General features: G+C 41.0%; 1 protein-coding gene across 1 annotated transcript in view; it reads left to right on the top strand.

The window, feature by feature from the left end:
- Positions 1–21,560, top strand: part of LOC144822741 (uncharacterized) — a 2,085,503-nt gene that overhangs the window by 1,831,640 nt on the left and 232,303 nt on the right. Inside the window, exons 103-105 of the mRNA XM_078680596.1 lie at positions 4,051–4,229; positions 5,565–5,698; positions 20,693–20,813. Coding sequence (XP_078536722.1) covers positions 4,051–4,229; positions 5,565–5,698; positions 20,693–20,813 — 434 coding nt within the window. The remainder of the gene's footprint in view (positions 1–4,050; positions 4,230–5,564; positions 5,699–20,692; positions 20,814–21,560) is intronic.

Below are 21,560 nucleotides of genomic sequence, written 5' to 3'. Positions count from 1 at the left end.
CTTCTCAAGATATGAATTTTTCAAGTTTTCAAAATAACTAACTTTTGTGCGTAATTACGCACCATTAAAGGCAATGGGAGAAAATAGAAAAATGCATGTAAAATCTGGATTTTGAGTGTCCTGTATTTGTCTGGGAGAGGGGTGCTGAGGTTGTTGGTAGCTGGTTTTCTACGAAGAAGGGAGCCGATCATTAGGATGGCGTCGGACTCCTGATGTGAAAAGGGACCGCCCGCCATAAGTGCGGCAGTCCTGTGGGAGTGATTAGGATGCGCCCACCACACTGGCGGGCGCATCCTACATTTTTAACATTGCTGCGGGTGGTGCTTTCAGCATCACCCGCCGCAATGCCAAAATTGCATGTTGTGCATATGCCTGTGTGGTGCCTGCCATGTTGTGCATGCACATGCAGGGGGGGGTACCATAGGTGCCCCCCCAAACCCGCAACATCCTGGGGGCCCGCAACAGGCCCCCATCTTCAAAATCTGCATGCCTTTCCGTGGTGGCAACGGCTGCCTCCCCCCTGCATCCTGATATGGACAGTGGTGTCTAGCAAACACTGCCACCATATTAAACCCTTTTCCGCCCGGTCGACTTGTCAACCGGGTGGAAAAGCTGCAGCGGTCTTCCCGTCCACCGCGCTACTCCCGCAATACCAATATGGTGGGGGGAAATGGGTGGCGGGAGGAGAAGGATGTAGGGCGGATCGCCACTGCCATGCGGCCTATCGGGAGATGGTTTGTACTGTAATAATACCTGCTGGAGGCTCTGTTAGCTGTCTGCCAGAATCTTTTAACAGAGGAATTCACACATGCATACATCCATATATGTAAATATATATCCATATAGGTATGTAGAGGTGTTTTGGGTCAGCTCTGTTCTTGCATTTGTCTGTATCAGTGTCTTTACACTCTGCTTACATTCATGGCAGCATACTGCATGGGGTAATGGTCCAGCCTACATAATTGACTGCCCTGTGAATGATGGCATTTTCTGATCACATGTCTACATCTGCCTGAAAATTAGTGAGCTTCAGTGTCAGGGCTAGTTGGCCAGTCCTCTAGTTTTCAATTTTCTTCTTTTATAGTTCCCCTTTCATTATTTTGCTTCTCCTCTTTTTATTCTAATATTTCTTAAGACAATACTATGGTTCTCCAAGCAGTGCTAACGGGTCACTTACTAGTCTCTCATTTCATCTGCAGTGCGCTACATTCCACGTGGCCACCTCCTCTAAACCAGAAGGCCATGGTGAAATGCTTTTGTCCATAATGTATTATTGTTTTACCTTGCCAAAATGCCAAATGTGTTGATTCTAAATGTGGAGGCCTTGCCAAAACTTTAAAACAATTAGTCTATTTGCAATACTTCTGAAAGAAGGACACCAACTGTGATGTTTAGTTTTATTATGTCATCCATATGCCCACCTTGTTTAGAGGATAGCAGGTTCTTCTTTTTTCTACGTGTATTCTTTTTATTTATTGAGCATATGTTGTTGAATGTGTTTGTTATTGTGATTGTGTCGGAGGGTGAATGTCAGAATGAGTCAGTGGATGGAGGAATGGTTTCACGAGTGCAAATTTGATTGACAGAATACATCTATGATGACCTACTGAGTGCTTAACCAAATCAGTGACACAAGAGACACTTCTATTCATAAGCCAGACCTTTTGGCATTGCCAGTGCTTGTTTTAATACACATTGTACCTTGCCTGACTGCTTTAAGCACATATATTCTGCATTCTTTTGCATTCATAGTTCTCACTCGATAATCTTCAGACTTAGCATTGCACTCTTACTTTGAACGTCGAATGCTCTTGTTTTTCCTAGCTTAGAAGAAGCATTCCAGGGTAAAAGAATGAGTACAAATGTTCATACCTGCACTTGAAATATAGAAGCTTGTTCTTACAGTAAAATTGACGAGTATGGTGTGAACACAGCAGAAACATCAGTTGAAGATATTGTATGTAAAAAAACTGCCACCACTTCCATGTGATGGTTGCTCCCCTGCAGGACATAAATTACGTCCTCCAGCTAGAGGTCCAAACTAAAAAAAAAAAAAACTTAATTTTGAAGCGGGCTCGGAGTTGTGTTGATCATCTTGCCTGAGGCTGAGATTTCCGCTTTAAAATAAGTATTTCGATATGCAGAAGCCTGTGCTGTTCACTAGAAGGTCTATTGTGTCTGCATCTGCATCATCAAGATGACAACATTCAGTAAGCCATACTTGAGTAGCATTCAAGATGTGCTCAGTTTAATTGCCGCTGTGTCATTTGCTAACTCCCACAGCAGGAATAATTCAGAAAGGAGAATTAACTGGATCTCCCTTCAAAAAGGAACTATTTGATAAAAAGCTAAGGTTTTTTTTCCTCTCAAAAACAAAATATCAGTACAATGACTTAGTATAAAGAATGCATATTAACAAGTCAACAGGTAAGAAGACAAACTTCACTGAAATCGGAACAGGATCAAGTGTTTGGGAGACAGGCTGTGGTGTTCCATCACTGTGGGTGCCTGGTCTTCAACACCTCCTTTTTCAAATCATGATGAGCGTCTGGACAAGGGACCGTCTGACAGGCAGGTATCATGGCAGGGTCAGGCAGCCAGGTGCTTTGATGCGCTAATGTGATGTGATTTGCAAGCAGTGACATCATGATGAGGAGGAGCTTAATCGATGGAGTCGGCGCTGGGCACTTCAGGTGTAAGCCATGTAGTGCCCGGGGCTGTTTGTCTATCACTGATGCCTCCTATCATCGTTCCCTAACTCATCATAAAGTTGGGTAAGATCATCAAGTCTCAATTACCACATTCTTTTCTGGCATTGGCAGGAAAAGGAAGTCGTGGGATCTTCTGTTTACTGCTGCCCTCCCAAAGCCTCCAGCATATTCCAAAGGTGTTGTGTTTCTCCTCACGCCACCCGCTGGTCCTGCCAACACTGCCTGGATCAGCAATTGCCTTATTGAATGTTTCAGTGTATGTGTTTGTATGAATATAAGTGTACTTGCACGCCTGTGCTGTGAATGGGTGATACAAGTGTGCATGAATGTGCTTATGAATTGGTGGATGTGACTATGGGCATGCTTGTGAATGTGTGGGTATGAGTGTGTGAATGCATGTCTACTTGTGAATACATAGGTGGGAGTATGTGCACAATTGTGTTCCTGTGAATGTATGAGGGTGCACATGTCTGCAAATGTGTGCTTTTGCATCAATGGGTGTGAGTTTGTATGTACATGTGTGCTTGTGAATGGATGGATGTGAGCGGGTACGCTTGTGGTTGGGTGAAAGTGACTGTACACTTGTGTGCCCGTCCTACTCCTCCAAGTTACCATACACCACTGGAGATAGGATATTGATTCATTGTTATGATGAAGGGCTGGTGCACTAAACTCCATAGAATATGGTTGCAAAGACTGACCACCAAGAAGAGGAACTCACAAATGATGTGATAATGTACGGGAGAATGTAACCAGGCATGTTTTTTTTTATATAGATACAGGTTGGTGATCCTTGATCTGTTTATTTACATGTTGTTTCCCAATATGTTTGCCCATGTACTACTGAAGGAGGAGAAGACATGGTCAATCCTGGAGGAGACCAAATAGGGGTATGACCTACTGAACTGGCACAATGAAAATAACTGTTTTTTTCTAATGATTACTTGTTTCGAAAATCAAATAAAATGTTTTTGAAAAAAAGTAACCAGTTGCCCAAACCTTAAAATAAATAACAACAGAATGCTTTATTTTTGATGCACCTACAGTACTTGTTTAGTGTGGACCCAGTCAGTCGGGCTTTGGAGTGGTGCACATTACTTATGTGTAGGGCTATATAGTTGTTTATAATACATGGGCAATGCCTGGGTCCCAGAGGAGTCAGCAGGTAATTTGCAAATTCAAAGCGTGGTTCTGCATTGATTTTTAACATGTATAATTCTTGCCTATTTAATGCATTAATTACAAAAGTGCCTCATCCCTCTGCTGGCAGTCAATCACTATTGTAGCTCCTGTCATATATTTTCTAAAGAATGTTCACAGACTGTTTTCTTCTATTCAGATCTGCAGTTGAAGCATAGTCAACTAAAACAGTGGCTAAAGAAAGGTCTGATGCCTTTTGCCAATGGTGAGAAAGGAGCCTTGACAGCAATTCGCCCTGGTGGCCTGGTTAACCCTGAAGCCTTGTTTGTTGCATTGAGACATGAATATGCCCTTCAGCATGGATACCTGCTGGATGAGGTATGTTTGCTTTCTATAAAATACTTTGGTTGTTTCCTCAAGAAAATGTGTTGGCACAGCTGCGGCGCATAATTGACATATCTCCAGATACTGGTCTAAAACTCCAGAAATTACAGCACACCATGCCAGAATCCAGCGATGCTTTTGGAATTACAAAATTTGAAGGAGTCCAGCATGCCAAGAATCCAGTGGTGCTTTTGGAATGACAAGATTTTAAGAAGATCAGCATGCCAAGAATCCAGTGGTACTTTTGAAATGTCAAGGGAGTATGGAGTCCTGCATTCTAAGAATCCAGAGGTGCTTCTAGAATCACAAGACGTTAAGGAGTCTGATATGTCAAGAATCCATTAGTGCTTCTGGAATCACAAGACATTATGGAACCCAGCTTGCCAAGAATCCAGAGGTACTTCTGGAATCACAAGAAATTATGGAGTCCAGCATTCCAAGAATCCAGAGGTACTATTGGAATCACAAGATATTAAGATGTCCAGACTGCCATGAACCCAGTAAAGCTTCTGTATTGACAAGGTATTAAGGAGTCTGGCATGCCAAAAATCCAGCCGTGCTTCTGAAATGTCAAGATATTATGGAGTCGAGCATTCCAAGAATCCAGAGGTGCTTCTGAAATGTCAAGATATTATGGAGTCGAGCATTCCAAGAATCCAGAGGTGCTTCTGAAATGTCAAGATATTATTGAGTCGAGCATTCCAAGAATCCAGAGGGTGTTCTGGATTAACAAGGCATTAAGGAATCGACATGCCAAGAATCTAATGGTGCTTCTGGCATCACAAGATATAACGGAGATCAGCATGCCAAGAATCCAGCTGTGCTTTAGGAATGAATCTTAAGGTGTTATGGGGTTGTTTGTAAAGCTGTACCCATACTTCAGTTTAACGTGTGATTCTTGAAACCTTGTGCATACCTCGTGATACCTGGGTGCACACAATGTGTCATCTGCACACACAAACACTCATTAGCCGGAGAACTGGATCTGTGTTTCTTTCAGTCACATCAACAACTTAGTTTTTAATTCCCTGTAGATAGACTACAGTCGTAAAATGAAGTTTTTGAGATGCTAGCTTGCTCATTTTACAAACCACAAAAAAAGAGTAAAAATGTGTAATTTCCAAGAGTGCGGCTTTGCATGTCTAGATTTATTCGTTTTATGTAAATCTGATCCTTCCAGCGCAATTACCTCTTTTAAAACGTGAGTGTGGTGACTTTAACCCTGCTTCCCTACTCAAATTCTGTATTTTTTTTAAAATATGATGGATGAACCTAAAACGAAAAATAGCGCTTCACTATTGCATAAACCAATCTTTACTCTCCCTGCAGGTGGTCCTCCATTGTCAGATATCTGAATATCCAGATTACAAGCCCGAAGCTCAGGGATATCCTCTGTACCTTGAAAGGCTTGTCATGCAGAATGCAACATGGGATTTCAAGCGGAATCATCTGAAGGAGTCGAGGTAGTGTACGCTGTTAAAATGATGTGCTGATCCTACTTTAAAATGTGGCTGTAGCATTGCCGCTCTTCAACATTCACAAACCATGGACTTAAAGGAGACGCGGGTGCGCTCTCTGTCTCTCCTCTATCCCCGTCTCTCTTTTTCACTCCCTATCTGTCCCTCCTTCTCCCTATCTCCCTCCCTCCCTCTCGCTCTCTCTCTCTCTCTCTCTCTCGTCGTCCCTCCCCCTCTGTCTTCCCCTCTCCCTCCCTCTCCCTCATATTTAATTCAGTTTAGGTATTTGTGAAATGCTGCAGTCATAGGCTTCTATGCATTTGGCACATTTAGTTTTGATTTTCACCATTAAAACAGTTGGACTAAACTGGTTACTGGTTTGTAAAATGGAAAACCCAGGACTAGTGTGTTGTGCCCTTCGTGACATGGAGCCATTTGGTATTTTTAGATTTGTAAAATTCAAATTATCATAAAAGCCTGAGGCATCAGACAATGGTGGGGATGAGAGAGGCTGAGTAGAGGCCAGGGGAAACGATGGAGGGCAGAAACAATCAATATGAATTAATCAATACATGTTAATAGTTTGGGGTCCCACACAGACTAGAAAGCTTGAACCGGGCCTCCTCAATGGCAAATGTAGGGAAAAAGTAATGTTGCTAATAAAAGGTGAAGCACTGATGGACGACTCTTCACTGTTGCATGATCAGAATGATGTTGGTAATTGGGAGGACATTTTGAGGTATCTTGGAGCCTGTTTGTGAATACGTCACCCGGCTTTGCAGTTTGGGCTAGACTGCTCACAGCTCCGTCCATCATCTCCTTGTGTTTGCTTTGTTCGCCCTAAGTTGGAAGGGTATGCCCAGTCGTGGGTCCCTTGCTCACTTTGCCACTGGATTCAAGCTAGCCTGGCTGATGAGGGGTGTTACCCCAAAAATGGTCCCAGGATGCTTGTTTCCAGTCCAGGGAAGACCTGGCTTGGCAGTTCGGGCTAGACTGTTCCCATGAGGCACACAGTCAAGACTGATTTGCATATGGCCATGTCTGAACTGGGGTAGCAAAGTGACCTAAAGAACGATGATGGATTCAATCCAGATCAGTGACTGGGAGCGAGTTTCTGGAAAGTTTCAGCACTCCGTCCATCATCTCCTTGTGTTTGACTTCTAAACATTCCCCATGGGGCCAAAAATAATATTTTGGGATTTGACAAAGGGCCTTGTCGAAATTATCAAAAGAGCAAGATAAATTAATTAAGATAACAACCATTCAAGCAAAGTAAGATTGAGAACACCACAGATATAAAACATAAAGAGTCTGAGACTACATTTTCTCTCATTAAATGTTATGATGCTTTATGTAAGCACTAACAACATTTTGTTCAGAAATGGGTAAGTGTCAATGGCAATTTCAAAAGAGGTTCTGTGAGACCTTTCTGAAGAATTTATTTCAATGTTTTTGGCAAAGTTGTCTTTAATGCGTGGTCTCCATGGTTGTCATACGTTTTCCTGGCCCCTATTTTTGCTGGCATTAGAACGCTTTGCACTGTCACTCCTTGGGTGGTCTTCCCCTAAAATAGCACTATTAAAATTGATTTCACCCAATTGACTTATTTAACTTTCGCATAAAGCCATAGCAGACAGCACAGAAAATACACATGCCAGTAAATGTATCATGTGGACTGCAGTTTTTATGAACATTTCATATATACATGAAAAAATATGTGGCTGCCAGGAGCACTACAGTGCAGTAGTTGGGCAGTGGTTTAAGAAGCTGCAGTGACAAATGGAAAGAAAAACTACCTTTGCCAAGTAGGAAAAACTATTTTTGAATATTACTAAGTTGCTAGTAAACTGTGCCTTTTATGCCCTCAGGGCTGGGTGCATAATATATTACAAGCATTTTCAATGCAATAGGTCTCGCATTTGCAAGCGTTTAAGGTATTTGCATTGTGAATGACAATGCCTTTTATTTTTGTGTTTTTAAAAGCAACACATATAAAAGGCATTGTTATTTTTATTGTAATAGCTCAAACTCTTGCAAATGTGTGTCCCTTTTCTTTAGACGCTGCTCCCGTATTCAGGTTACAGTGAGCAGTTTCTAAAGAAAGGGGTGTGGCCAACATCAAAGTGAAAGCACATATGGGGCGCTTTCACACAAAGTTAAAACAAATTAATTAATGTAGAAAGGTTCTCTAGCACAGCCATTAAAATGAAAGCGGCCTGTGCTGTCAAATAAATAATTAAATAAGTGAAGCCGCTAAACTAAAAGTGGACCGTGCTGTAAATGAAATAATTAAATAAGTGCACCTGCTATAGTGGACCGCACTGTAATTTAAATAAATTCATTACTAAAAGCGTGCATCATGAAGCATGCTCCAATGTCGTGGGTGGAATAGGGGAACATCATTAAAGAAAATAGTGCTCACCGTCTTATAAAGCAGACCCTGTAACAACACAAGTAAAAAGTCCAGTTGTTATCGGAGGTTACAAATGCAGACAAGGTGCTACCAAGGAGGTACTATTAAGCCTATTTACAAATGAAAAGCAACGATTTCACAAGGACAGTAACAGGAGCCAATTGAAAAGATGGACGTGAAATGGGCGGAGCTTCAACGCCTAACCTTAATACAGCATGCCTTGCAGAGCAGCGCATTCGCTGCCCAGGCTTGACCTAAAAAGTTCAATACATATTAATATTAGTTTGCCCTCACACTGACTAAATACCTAAAAGTTGTTTTCACTGTGTAGATGAAACTATATTTTCTCTGTACAAGCATAGATGTGATTACAATCTTTATTTCACTTGCCTGCTTGGGTTAATGCTAATAAATGATTACTTTGTGCTGCCTGAGCCAAAACGTATTTAGTATCAGTGTGTTTGTTAGTCACCACCAACCCAGAGGCTTAGGAGAAATGATGGGCTTGCTCCCATAAGCCATTGGTGAGGTGTTTGCAGGGATGTGGTGTTGTCAACGATTGCTACCACACACACTACATAGAAGGGGGTCCGAGGGCTGGTTTAAAGGCTCAAAACTAGATACACGCCCCTGCTTACAACAATTATACACAAAGAGTATCTAGTAGTCAGACAATAAAAGAGAAAAAAAAGAAAGGGGAACAGCTCTATTCATCGAAAACCCATGACAAAACAGTAAAGATCAAATAACACCACGTGATATTTTGTAAGCAAAATGCACGTGATGCCTGGGAAAACCAAACCCAAGGGTAGGTGGAAATATTCCCATCAGTTGTCGATCTGTACCGCCACTTTTTCCATCATGTGGGTTTCTCCTTACCCAGGAGTTAATGCAATCGCAGTCACCAGAATGTAAAAGAGACTGCGAGAGCAGGAAGACTCTTATATCTACGAGGTTGACAGTGTAGATTAAAGAGTCAGTGTAGAAAGACAACCGAAAAAAGCAGTGCAAAAAAAGGAAGTGAGTAGTGATAAACTAAAATTAGATGAGACTGAGAGAAGTGTGATTTTAATGATTTCTCTCAGCCATCCAAGATAAAAAAACACTTGAAAAACAACAGATTTAACAAAATATCTGTTTAGCGAATAATGGTCAACATGTTTCTGCATAAATGGATAGTGCCAATGCATTCATCAGGACCTAGTTATTGCTACTGCTCTTCAATAAGTGAAAGATAAAATAAAAATTTAAAAGGAAATTACATCACCTGAGTTTCAGGTTAAATACTCCACCACAATCTAAAATACCGAGATATCAGTGGGAAAAGGATGAAAGGAGACAAAATATTTAAATTAAACATAATAAACTCATGTGTAGCTTATATTTCATTTCAAGGATTTACACATATCCATGTTGCGCCACTCACCCTGTATTTGTGGGGATGGCGCTTCACCTCACCTGGCTGCAGCTCAGGTACTGAGGAGCACCGCTCTGTATCGGAAAAGAAAACTCTCTGTGAATGTTCCACTGTAATTGTGTCCAGAAAAATTGACTTTGTGGTCAGAGGAATACTCATTCAGGGATATTTCTAAATAGATTCAAAAGATCACATGATAACTTTGACAGCGTGGGGTTGTTCAGCATATTAAACAAACCGGCACCTCTGTACACACGATAAATGAGGTAAGTGGTTTTTCGTGTTATTATCAAAACTTGAAAGTTTCTCATTTGGCAAGGATGTTTCGGAAACAGGATGCGAGGCTTTATGTGCTTACAAAGACAGGTTCACTAAGAATACGGTGAACCGTGCTGAACAGGGTATAGTATTGCACGGTGTCTGTTAGAACCCTAGCGGCGCTTAGGCAGGATAATATCAGACAAATCACAGCAACTGTTGGTATTCGAGCAACGCGGCAAAGTCTAGCATTGTACTGCTGGTGTCTGATAGAACCTTAGCGGCTCTTGATTTAAATCACATTTCTCCGAGTACGAGCAGCGCCACTGCTTACCTCTCCGTCGGTGTCTCCCGGCGTTCCTCTGCGCTTACAGGGGAGGCACCAGACGGTTCTCGGAATGACTATTTGTTGTTGAAACACCCTTCCGCACATGTGACCCCGAGGAGGTTTTATGGGAATTGTAGTCCTCATTACGACTACGCGAATCTCAAAGCCTATGAATAAACACTTTCTGACACAGTTCTGCGCAATCAAATTATTTGTATTTCTGATGCCTAGTTGTAGGGATTTGTTGATTAATTAAAGGAACAATGAGTATTTCGATGTCAGTGTTCACAATGTGGGGCAAAGCTGGGGCAAAACTGATGTTCTGTTTAAGTGCCAAGACATTACCAACTAATATCCTGATCTGTAATGTTACTCATTAGTACGATCTATAGCGACATCCAGGGTATTGGTTCATTGAGACCCTCTTTGTCACTATTGAGTTGATAAACCCATTTTTGTTCCTTTTTAAATAAAAACGTACTCACATCTGGACAGTGGTCCGGAATCGTAGGTTGTTCCAACACAGTCCAAGTGAAATCGTTTGGACCATGACCTGATTCTAAAAGGTGTGCTGTTAAGCGAGTTGCTTGTTTGCGACATCGCACTGTACTTTTATGTTCACAGATGCGCGTTTTTACTTTTCTTGTCGTCATCCCTACGTATCTTTTGGGACATGGGCATGTAATGAGATAGATGGTATTCTCACTATTGCAGTTCGTAAAGTTTCGCTGTTGCCATGGTCTATTGGTCCCAATGTCTATGGTTGTTGACTTGGTTGTTTGAGGACAAACAGAGCAGTTGCCACAAGGGTGATGGCCTGCTACCGGGGAGACATCCCATAGTGTCCCCACTTGTCTGCTTATTTTATTTTTGGGTCTCGTGTGTACAAGCTGATCTTTTATGTTCTGCCCTCTCTTGAAGGCAAAGAATGGCAAAGGCAGGTTGTCACCACCGGTGTTCAAAATAGACCAATGCTTTCTCACAATCTTTTGGACCTGGTTTGATTTAGTGTGAAAGACACTACCCATGCTGGTCCCAGATGTTTGTAGGTAGGTAGTGTCTTCGAATTTAAAATAGTTCTCCTTCATCGCCAAATCTGCCAAGGACATGATGAAAGAAACAGGTGTCACAGATTGCAAATCTCTACTTTGTGAGAGGTTACTGATAACTTCAAGTGTCTCTGTCTGGGGAATCGACGTGTAGAGCGATTCTACATCAAATGAGACGAGGAGATCAGTTGAAATATCGAACTCAATTTCGGTTTCTTCCCGAAATTGAGTTCGATATTTCAACTGATCTCCTCGTCCAAACATCTGGGACCAGCATGGGTAGTGTCTTCGCGCCGAGCCTGGCGAATCTCTATGTCCATGTGTTCGAAAAGACTGAGGTTCTCACCCACAGTAATCCATACTATGTATCGCTCCGACTCTGGAAGCGATACATAGATGACATCTTTGTGGTATGGCGGGGTTCTGAATTGGACCTCATGGAGTTCCACCAGTGGTTGAACTCACGCAATATCTATTTGAAATTCACAGTTGAATCCAGCAGAACACAACTACCTTTCTTGGATCTCACCATCTCGGCTACCGCAGATGGTTTGAGTTCAGACTTGTACAGAAATCCCATGGCCCACAATGCGCTCTTAAGCTATGAAAGCTGTCACCCTAGAGCACTTAGAAACAACTTGCCTTTTGGTCAATTTTTAAGGGTAAAATGAAACTGCTCTACAAAAGAGGCATTTGAGGTACATTCTGCAAAACTGACTGAACAACTGCGTGAGAAGAAATATCCTAACAAAATTATACGCCAGTCGAAGAAAAGGGCGTCTAACAAGAACCGCGACGCTCTTCTCGAAGTGGCAGTACCAAAGCAGAAGACTGAAAGGATAACATTTGTCAACACCTTTCACACTAAATCAAACCAGGTCCAAAAGATTGTGAGAAAGCATTGGTCTATTTTGAACACCGGTGGTGACAACCTGCCTTTGCCACTCTTTGCCTTCAAGAGAGGGCAGAACATAAAAGATCAGCTTGTACACACGAGACCCAAAAATAAAATAAGCAGACAAGTGGGGACACTATGGGATCTCCCCCCGGTAGCAGGCCATCACCCTTGTGGCAACTGCTCTGTTTGTCCTCAAACAACCAAGTCAACAACCATAGACATTGGGACCAATAGACCATGGCAACAGCGAAAATTTACGAACTGCAATAGTGAGAATACCATCTTTCTCATTACATGCCCATGTCCCAAAAGATACGTAGGGATGACGACAAGAAAAGTAAAAACGCGCATCTGTGAACATAAAAGTACAGTGCAATGTCGCAAACAAGCAACTCACTTAACAGCACACTTTTTAGAATCAGGTCATGGTCCAAACGATTTCACTTGGACTGTGTTGGAACAACCTACGATTCCGGACCACTGTCCAGATGTGAGTACGTTTTTATTTAAAAAGTAACAAAAATGGGTTTATCAACTCAATAGTGACAAAGAGGGTCTCAATGAACCAATACCCTGGATGTCGCTATCGATCGTACTAATGAGTAACATTACAGATCAGGATATTAGGTGGTAATGTCTTGGCACTTAAACAGAACATCAGTTTTGCCCCAGTTTTGCCCCACATTGTGAACACTGACATCGAAATACTCATTGTTCCTTTAATTAATCAACAAATCCCTACAACTAGGCATCAGAAATACAAATAATTTGATTGCGCAGAGCTGTGTCAGAAAGTGTTTATCCATAGGCTTTGAGATTCGCGTAGTCGTAATGAGGACTACAATTCCCATAAAACCTCCTCGGGGTCACATGTGCGGAAGGGCGTTTCAACAACAAATAGTAATTCCGAGAACCGTCTGGTGCCTCTCCAGTAAGCGCAGAGGAACGCCGGGAGACACCGACGGAGAGGTAAGCAGTGGCGCTGCTCGTACTCGGAGAAATGTGATTTAAATCAAGCGCCGCTAAGGTTCTATCAGACACCAGCGGTACAATGCTAGACTTTGCCGCGTTGCTCGAATACCAACAGTTGCTGTGATTTGTCTGATATTATCCTGCCTAAGCGCCGCTAGGGTTCTAACAGACACCGTGCAATGCTATACTTTGTTCAGCACGGTTCACCGTATTCTTAGTGAACCTGTCTTTGTAAGCACATAAAGCCTCGCATCCTGTTTCCGAAACATCCTTGCCAAATGAGAAACTTTCAAGTTTTGATAATAACACGAAAAACCACCTACCTCATTTATCGTGTGTACAGAGGTGCCGGTTTGTTTAATATGCTGAACAACCCCACGCTGTCAACGTTATCATGTGATCTTTTGAATCTATTTAGAAATATCCCTGAATGAGTATTCCTCTGACCACAAAGTAAATTTTTCTGGACACAATTACAGTGGAACATTCATAGAGAGTTTTCTTTTCCGATACAGAGCGGTGCTCCTCAGTACCTGAGCTGCAGCCAGGTGAGGTGAAGCGCCATCCCCACAAATACAGGGTGAGTGGCGCAACATGGATATGTTTAAATCCTTGAAATGAAATATAAGCTACACATGAGTTTATTATGTTTAATTTAAATATTTTGTCTTCTTTCATCCTTTTCCCACTGATATCTCGGTATTTTAGATTGTGGTGGAGTATTTAACCTGAAACTCAGGTGATGTAATTCCCTTTAAAAATTTTATTTTATCTTTCACTTATTGAAGAGCAGTAGAAATAACTAGGTCCTGATGAATGCATTGGCACTATCCATTTATGCAGAAACATGTTGACCATTATTCGCTAAACAGATATTTTGTTAAATCTGTTGTTTTTCAAGTGTTTTTTAATCTTGGATGGCTGAGAGAAATCGTTAAAATCACACTTCTACTCAGTCTCATCTAATTTTAGTTTATCACTATTCTCTTCCTTTTTTTGCACTGCTTTTTCCGGTTGTCTTTCTACACTGACTCTTTAATCTACACTGTCAACCTCGTAGATATAAGAGTCTTCCTGCTCTCGCAGTCTCTTTTACATTCTGGTGACTGCGATTGCATTAACTCCTGGGTAAGGGGTAACCCACATGATGGAAAAAGTGGCGGTACAGATTGACAACTGATGGGAATATTTCCACCTACCCTTGGGTTTGGTTTTCCCAGTCATCACGTGCATTTTGATTACAAACATATCACGTGGTGTTATTTGATCTTTACTGTTTTGTCATGGGTTTTCGATGAATAGAGCTGTTCCCCTTTCTTTTTTTCTCTTTTATTGTCTGACTCCTAGATACTCTTTGTGTATAATTGTTGTCAACGATTGACCATTTAACAGGGATTAGCTATCTGTGTGTCTGACAGAAACAGTTGACATACCATAAAGAAAGATAGCCTTCACACTTTGACACTTTGACTGGGGCTTGCCAAATTGGGTTGGTGAGATCTGCCTCTGTTCATTCCCAGAACCATCCCAGACTTTCTGGCTCTAACCCTAATAGGGGGGGGGGACTATTGTTTGAATCTAACAGAAGGTGAGTGGTTAAGGGAGAGCCAGAGCCCCTTCAGATAGGGTTAGCCATTTTGGGTTTATGGATTTTGTAAATTTTCAGAGCACCGAGAAGAGGAATGCTTCAAAATGTGATGGGCAGAGGATGAGAACAAAGACACAATTTGATGGTAAAATGTCTCCAATTACAGTCGGGTGCACAGGATAAGACTGGCACCTCACAAACACCTTCTCAGACCACTCATAGAAAACAAAGGAGCCCTCGCTGGAGAGAGACCTAGTGCCTTGAAACCTTCCTCTTTGAAACTGAGAGATGCATGAGTGACCAGAAGGAACTTTCCCAGCAGTTAGAGAAAAGTCAGACTGTCATTCCTTCCCCTTCTGGAGGACTGGGAAAAGACTTCTGGAGGACTGGGAAAAGACTTGGCTACCTTGACCCCCAGGTCAAGGTAGCCAAGAAAGTCGGGGTTGTACAGCTCTGAGTTTTTCACCATTGTGAAGATTGGTTCATGGCAAATGTTTCTGGCCTTGTGGAGCCCTGCCATGTTACAGTTTCTATCCGTGGCCTGATGGATGATGTTGACTTGATCAGGGTATAATATCTCGGACCAGTGCAAGAAAGCACATTTCGACAGCTTTTGCGGCTAACAACTTCAATAGAAGATTGACAGAGATGTGCTTGACTTCAAATGACTCTCACTAGCAGCAGTACTGAACCTTGCACTGCTGAAATTATTTGGGCTCCCAAAAAGTGACACTGTCCCAAGGAAAACCTTTCCTTAGGGATGACCTGCTTGGTATATCCAACCTCTGCTTCATCTCGGTTAGCCGGAAATCACACATAGGGTCCCAGTCAACATCAAATTCATAAATTTCAGTTGCCCTTTACTTTTTCTCGATGCTTTAAACATTTTAAAATTCAAATCTTCAGGTCCAGGTTATGACATTTTAATTGTTTAGGTGTCTTTTTGCCTACACTTTTTTCATATTTTTTATTTGGTTTGGGAATTATTCTGTGCGTTCTTGACTTTAGAATTGTTGGTACTGCTTGAATGTAACTAATTTCTCTGAGGAATTGCCAGAGCTTGAGCAAAGTTTCACTGACACTTGCGTTGAATCCTTACCAAATTTGTTTATTAAATTGGTTAGGGCTGCCTCTATCTACCCTCTTTATGACAATGAACAAATAGAAAATTGAATATTGTAAGTGGAGGTCATCTACCTTCTTTATCCAAAGTGAAGAGGACTTTAAACACTACTACAAGGTAGAGTCAATATAGAGTTTGGGGACCCACACAGACTTTTTATTTTTACAAAAATACAGGGCAATGCTGCATTTTAAAGTAGAAATCGCCCTTCGCACTGTAAAAATATAATGTGATGGATACTTACCTATAACTGCTGCAACGCTGCTAGACGGAGGGACGAGTGCATTGTCTTCGTTGTAACGATTCATTCGTATCTGACAGAGATCAACCAGACCTAGCATCCGTTTGATTTTGACGAGCACACTAGGCCACATCTAGTATGAACAGGAGCTCGGCTGAGCCCTCTTCCCCATTTTACTCAATGACAAGTAATTAGTTGGCGAATTTTGGTGCTCCGACACAGTCCTGATGAAGCCCCCCTCCTAAGGCTGGACTCACCTAGCTTAACTATTGGGGTCGAAACGTCGACACACACACGAGTATGAGCAAGGACAATTTGAGAAGAATGTTCAGTGTCCATATGTAGCTATGTACTTCTGGAACGTATACCCTAATGTTTAGGGCGGATTGATACTACAATTCTCATGTGATGATAACATGTCACAACACCCCTTCCGTGTCCTCAACCCTCCCTAAACCCTCATAAACCACTCACCCCCTCCCTCTTTCCTTTTTCTTCATACCTGAGCACTATACTGTAAATATGTATATATAGTTGATTTATATCTCAAAAAATATATACAAAGAATGACAAAATAAATCTGAGAGTATAACCTCAGGAATCATTCTTGTTTTGACTGTGAATATGTTTGACTAATAATGTCCTATGCTACCTGACCAGTTTCCTCTATACTGGGGATACTTACCTAGACCTCCTATACAAAAGATCTGCCAGGACTCCTATTAAAGGGATTTTAGTGTCCTGGTTATGGAAGAAGGTTTTATTAGGTTGTTATCAGCTACTCAGCACTGCATGTGCTAGCCATGATCAGAAATCTGCACTCTACCTCATGGTCTCTACGTTCTAGAAACTGTAGCAGTATACTCCCTACCACCTCCCGACTGCCCTCCTCTGTGCCTGCACCTGCTTCCAATCAGTACTTCAGCTCTGACAGCTTCTGAAATCTATCAGTTCATAGAACTCTAAGAAGCACATATTGTCAAGCAGAACCTACAGTCTTGGAAATCTGACCCCAACAGTCAGGACACTAATCCAGGATCCTGAATCTTCAAAGCTACTGAAATGTATCCCGGATTTGCTGTAATGTTTCTTGATCGTCTGTGTCCTCCCTCCTGTATTGCCTGTAAATAAAATGGTCTGTAGTCTGGCTGGGTTGGCTTTAGCCAAATAGAAAGTAAAGCATTTTAACAGAAGGCGGTAGTAGTGTCCAAAATGGAAAAGTCAGCAACATTCAAAGAAGGACATATTTCATAATATCACTAGGTAAATGCGTATGGTACATAGATATAATCACAGTATGCAGTGGGTGCTTAAGAAACTCAAAGTACCTACTACCTAAAGGTACTATATTGGTGCACACAGGTGTGTAACCAAAGACAATGTTTAGGAGGTGGGGTTCTAATTACAGCACACCAAAAAGTGTTTAGCTTATTTCAGCCTTCATGTGCCTTTTGCACAAATGAACATTTAACAATTGTCACCAGTAATATCCATAGAACAACATAGAAAACACACAGTATCATAAACAATAATCCAATATAAAGTCAAGAAAAAAAAAAAGGTCCTCTTCATATAGTGTTGTTTTTGTTACTCTTCTTTATTCAAGGTTCATAAAAAACAGGTTTTTCCAGCATACATATCGCCTATATATTGCGATATGTATGCTGGAAAAACCTGTTTTTATATATGAAGAGGACCTTTTTTTTTTCTTGACTTTATATTGACTTTATATTGGATTATTGTTTACCCTTATACTGTGTGTTTTCTATGTTGTTCTATGGATATTACTGGTGACAATTGTTAAATGTTCATTTGTGCAAAAGGCACATGAAGGCTGAAATAAGCTAAACACTTTTTGGTGTGCTGTAATTAGAACCTCACCTCCTAAAGAAAGTAAAGCATGTTTTAGTAGTATGTTCAAGCTAATGATATAACTTGCTGAGGTAAGTTCTAATTGGTGCACTACGTTTTGATTAAGAGAGTTATATTCAGAGGTAATCACTTTGAGTCCTACGCATATGTGTATTGACGAGGAGGCTGCTGTGCTGGTTAAATATATTTATTAAACACTTTTATTCATATATTCTCCTGTTGCTTACATTTTTTGTAGGACATTCAACACGTGCTTTGCCCCCCAGTGCTACAGAGCCTTTGGCTTTTCCAAGGCTTGATGTAATTGGAAAGGCAATAGTATTCGTAGTCAGATGAGAAATGGCAGAAGGAAGGGAGGCATTGGTGCTGTTGATCAACATAAAAAGGGGGAAGAAGAGGGTGCTCCCACATTGTATGCTGCACTGAGTGCCCAAATGTGATTCGCTCATCTCTGGTTGTCTCGAGCAATAAGAGACGGTGGTGCTCCCGAAGTCCGGGTAGTGTCATGATTATTATGAGACTGTACAGAGTTTATTCTCCGTATTATGGAATTTTGTACAGCTGCTGACAGAGATGTACCTTTCGGTAACTATAAAGTGACTCTTTTAAATGTGACGGGGTCAACAAATCCTGACTCTTTGGCCAACAGTACTATGCATGTTGGGATTTAAGATTATACTTACAATTTTAAAAGTGAAACAACATGTCCCTGAATGCAACATCTTGGTATTGGACTATTTCGCAGCTATGCCTGCTCTGACTGAGAATAGCTTGAAGACCTGCTTATTCCGTTCCCATTGCATGTGAGAGAAGTTTATACAGCTGCTTTTGGAAACAGTTGTCTATCACTCTCCAGCTCAGGCCAGCACATGCACTGCTCCAATATTCTGGCTGCAGTGCACAAGTCTGATCGGACAGGTCTGCTGGCAGACCCTGAACAGAAGCAATGCAGTAACATTCTCAGCCCCGCCCCTCTTATTTGCTGATCTCCATGCACACAGTGCACGTTTCAGACTAGGCTTCATGGCATGGGGCTGATTGTGTGCTGCTGTCAAGATCACTTTACATTAGATGATTTCAAATACCTTGCTCACATCACGCAGAACATTGAAAACAAACCAAAGGGTTTTGGAGGATTAATAAATACAATTTTAGTGTGTAGCAGAATGATCTCCCTGGGAGCAGGTGATTTTGTGCTCAGTGCAGAACAACTGTAAAACCATTAGGCTCCAACGCTCTGTTTGCACATAGCCTGTACGTCGCTATTTGTGACACCTTCGGCCAGCTCTCGCTCTTTAAACAGTAACACTTTCCACAATGGGATTTTTTATCCTATTTAAAAATGCTATAGGGGAAATTGCAGGTCCTTAATACAGAGGACGGAGGTTACTGATGATATCTATTGTCCACATCTGGGCTGCTGGATGGACGGGCGGGTGTGGGATGTGTATAGGTAATTCTTTTGTATATTGTACTCTGGGGCTATTGTCATGCTGTGTATCTAAATATTCGGAGTGATGTGTATGGCTACAATGCATATGCACTGATTGATCACTGTCTGTAATTTCGTTTTGTTTCAAACTTTATACATACATAAATAATATATCTAGAATAGAGAGGACTACTTTGGAGGAATGCACAGTGTAAGAATTGGGTCGTTGGTAAACTGGGGTGTGAGCCCTAGTCAAGCAACAGCCACAATCCCTTGCAGGGTGAACTGCAAAAAGTCACTAAATTAACATGTGCTTAACCCAGGGTAGCTTGGTACAAAAAGTAGTCAGGCTTAACTTAGAGGCAATGTGTAAAGTATGTATGCAGCACAAAAACCGCACTTAAGTGAAAACACAACACAAGAAAAATCCCACACCAATTAAGAAATATAGAGCACATTTAAATACATTATTTGACCCCAAAATGACAAAAATCCTACCAGTAAAGCCAGAGTTATGAGTGTTTAAAGTATTTAGTGAAAACTATCACCTATATAATCAAAGTGCTAACTGCGAACACCTAGTTGTGGGAGACCTGGAGAGACCTGGAAAAAGTAAAAAATAAATAATTATATTCAGTTTTTATTTCGTACATTTATTTGAAAGTTAAGCATTCATTTAAAATACTTTAAAATCTGTATTACAAGTTTAATTTAATTTAATTATAGCTTAAAAATGTGTTAATACTTGTTTGTTTTAAATTATAAAATATCACATTTTTAATTGAATCTATATTTCTAAAATGAAAGCGCAATTGCATATATATGTAAATGGAGTAAGTTGCATTACCTGTGGGTGGCTTTGTGGGATGGGATGGAGTACATTCACAACTGTTTTGTGACCTTTAGAGCTGCAGTAATGTTAGAGGTGAGAGGTGTAGTTTGTAAATAACAATGGCCTTACTCTTTTGTTTTAGTATGTCCCTCCCTGTACCCCTCTTCATGCCTTCCTTACTCCCCACTAAAAGCCTCCCAGGTAGTCGTAAGTATTCCTATCACATAGCAAAGATAGGAAAGGTGAAGGCGGAAGTCTCCACACACAGGTTTCTGAATAACATTTCGTTGTACCTCATTAGTACAACTGTCGTAATACTTGACGTTCTAGAAAATGCAGTTTGTGAATATGTCGTAATAATGTGCTTACAAGATTAGTCTACGCATGACATTATGAGGGCTGTAGCTTAACACTAGGGAACCAAACGATGAATGCAAAAAAGACTTACCAGTTAACTGTCATGTATTTTTCTTTAATATGCAAATATGGCATGCATTTCACATGGAATGCTTCCCTTGAATTTACATTTTGAACACCTTATTACATTTAAAAAAAAAGTGTATTTAATTTCTTGCAGGAATGAGCTTTTCCCGCTGCCATTTGTCACTGTTACTCCAGCACATCATATGGATGTAAAATCTAATGAGGAGGGAATAGAGATTTATGAGTGTCCCTTGTACTTGGATAATACAAAGCAGGTAAGAGCTTGCTCTTTGTTAAGTAATGTGTGTTTGAGTAAGATGATTTAACTGATCTTTTATTAGATAGTATAAAACAAGCTGTGCAATTACCTCTAATCAACCATTGCTAGTTGGAAGCGCTCCCCACTTTTAATTTCTTGTCAAATTGCATTTATTTTGCTATACAAAAATGTACACCAGCTTTACACAATGCTGAACCAAACGTGTCTGACTCTACTGCATGACTCTTGCTGAGTTTTTTTGCTTTTCTGGCTATTGCAGATCCTGGTAGTTTCTTCTGAGCTAACTTTAAAATGTATCTGTTTGAAATAAAATGAAATGAAATGAAAGCAGTTTTTATAAAGCGCGTAGTTACCCGAGGGCATCCCAACGCTATGGGCTGAACCGATTTAAAGCAGAACCGGGATCATTTGGGGAAGAGTCAAGATGTCTCTTCGTTAAGATTATTTTCCTGCATGTTGAATAGTATTGCTTTTATGTTAAATCTTTCTGGTGGTCTAGTACAAGTGGCTTCAATGAGTGTGTTTTTGGGAGTAATTATGCATCACGACTGCCTGCCATTGTAGTCTGAGAAAGTTGTACATGTCCTAGTCCTTCTTGCGCTGTAGAAAATAGCTGTTTTCTCCTCTAAAAATGGAGATTTAGAGATTCTATAAAAATACTACCAAGTCTAATCTCAAGTGACTAAAAGCAACAGTTAGTGGTTTGAAGGACTAGTAAGCAAAAATTGAAAACTCAGTATTC

This window comes from Lissotriton helveticus, chromosome 3_1 (genome assembly GCF_964261635.1).
Source record: "Lissotriton helveticus chromosome 3_1, aLisHel1.1, whole genome shotgun sequence".
Classification (NCBI taxonomy): Eukaryota; Metazoa; Chordata; class Amphibia; order Caudata; family Salamandridae; genus Lissotriton; species Lissotriton helveticus.
The sequence above is the reverse complement of the archived record's forward strand: the minus strand, read 5'-3'. Positions and strand labels throughout refer to the sequence as shown.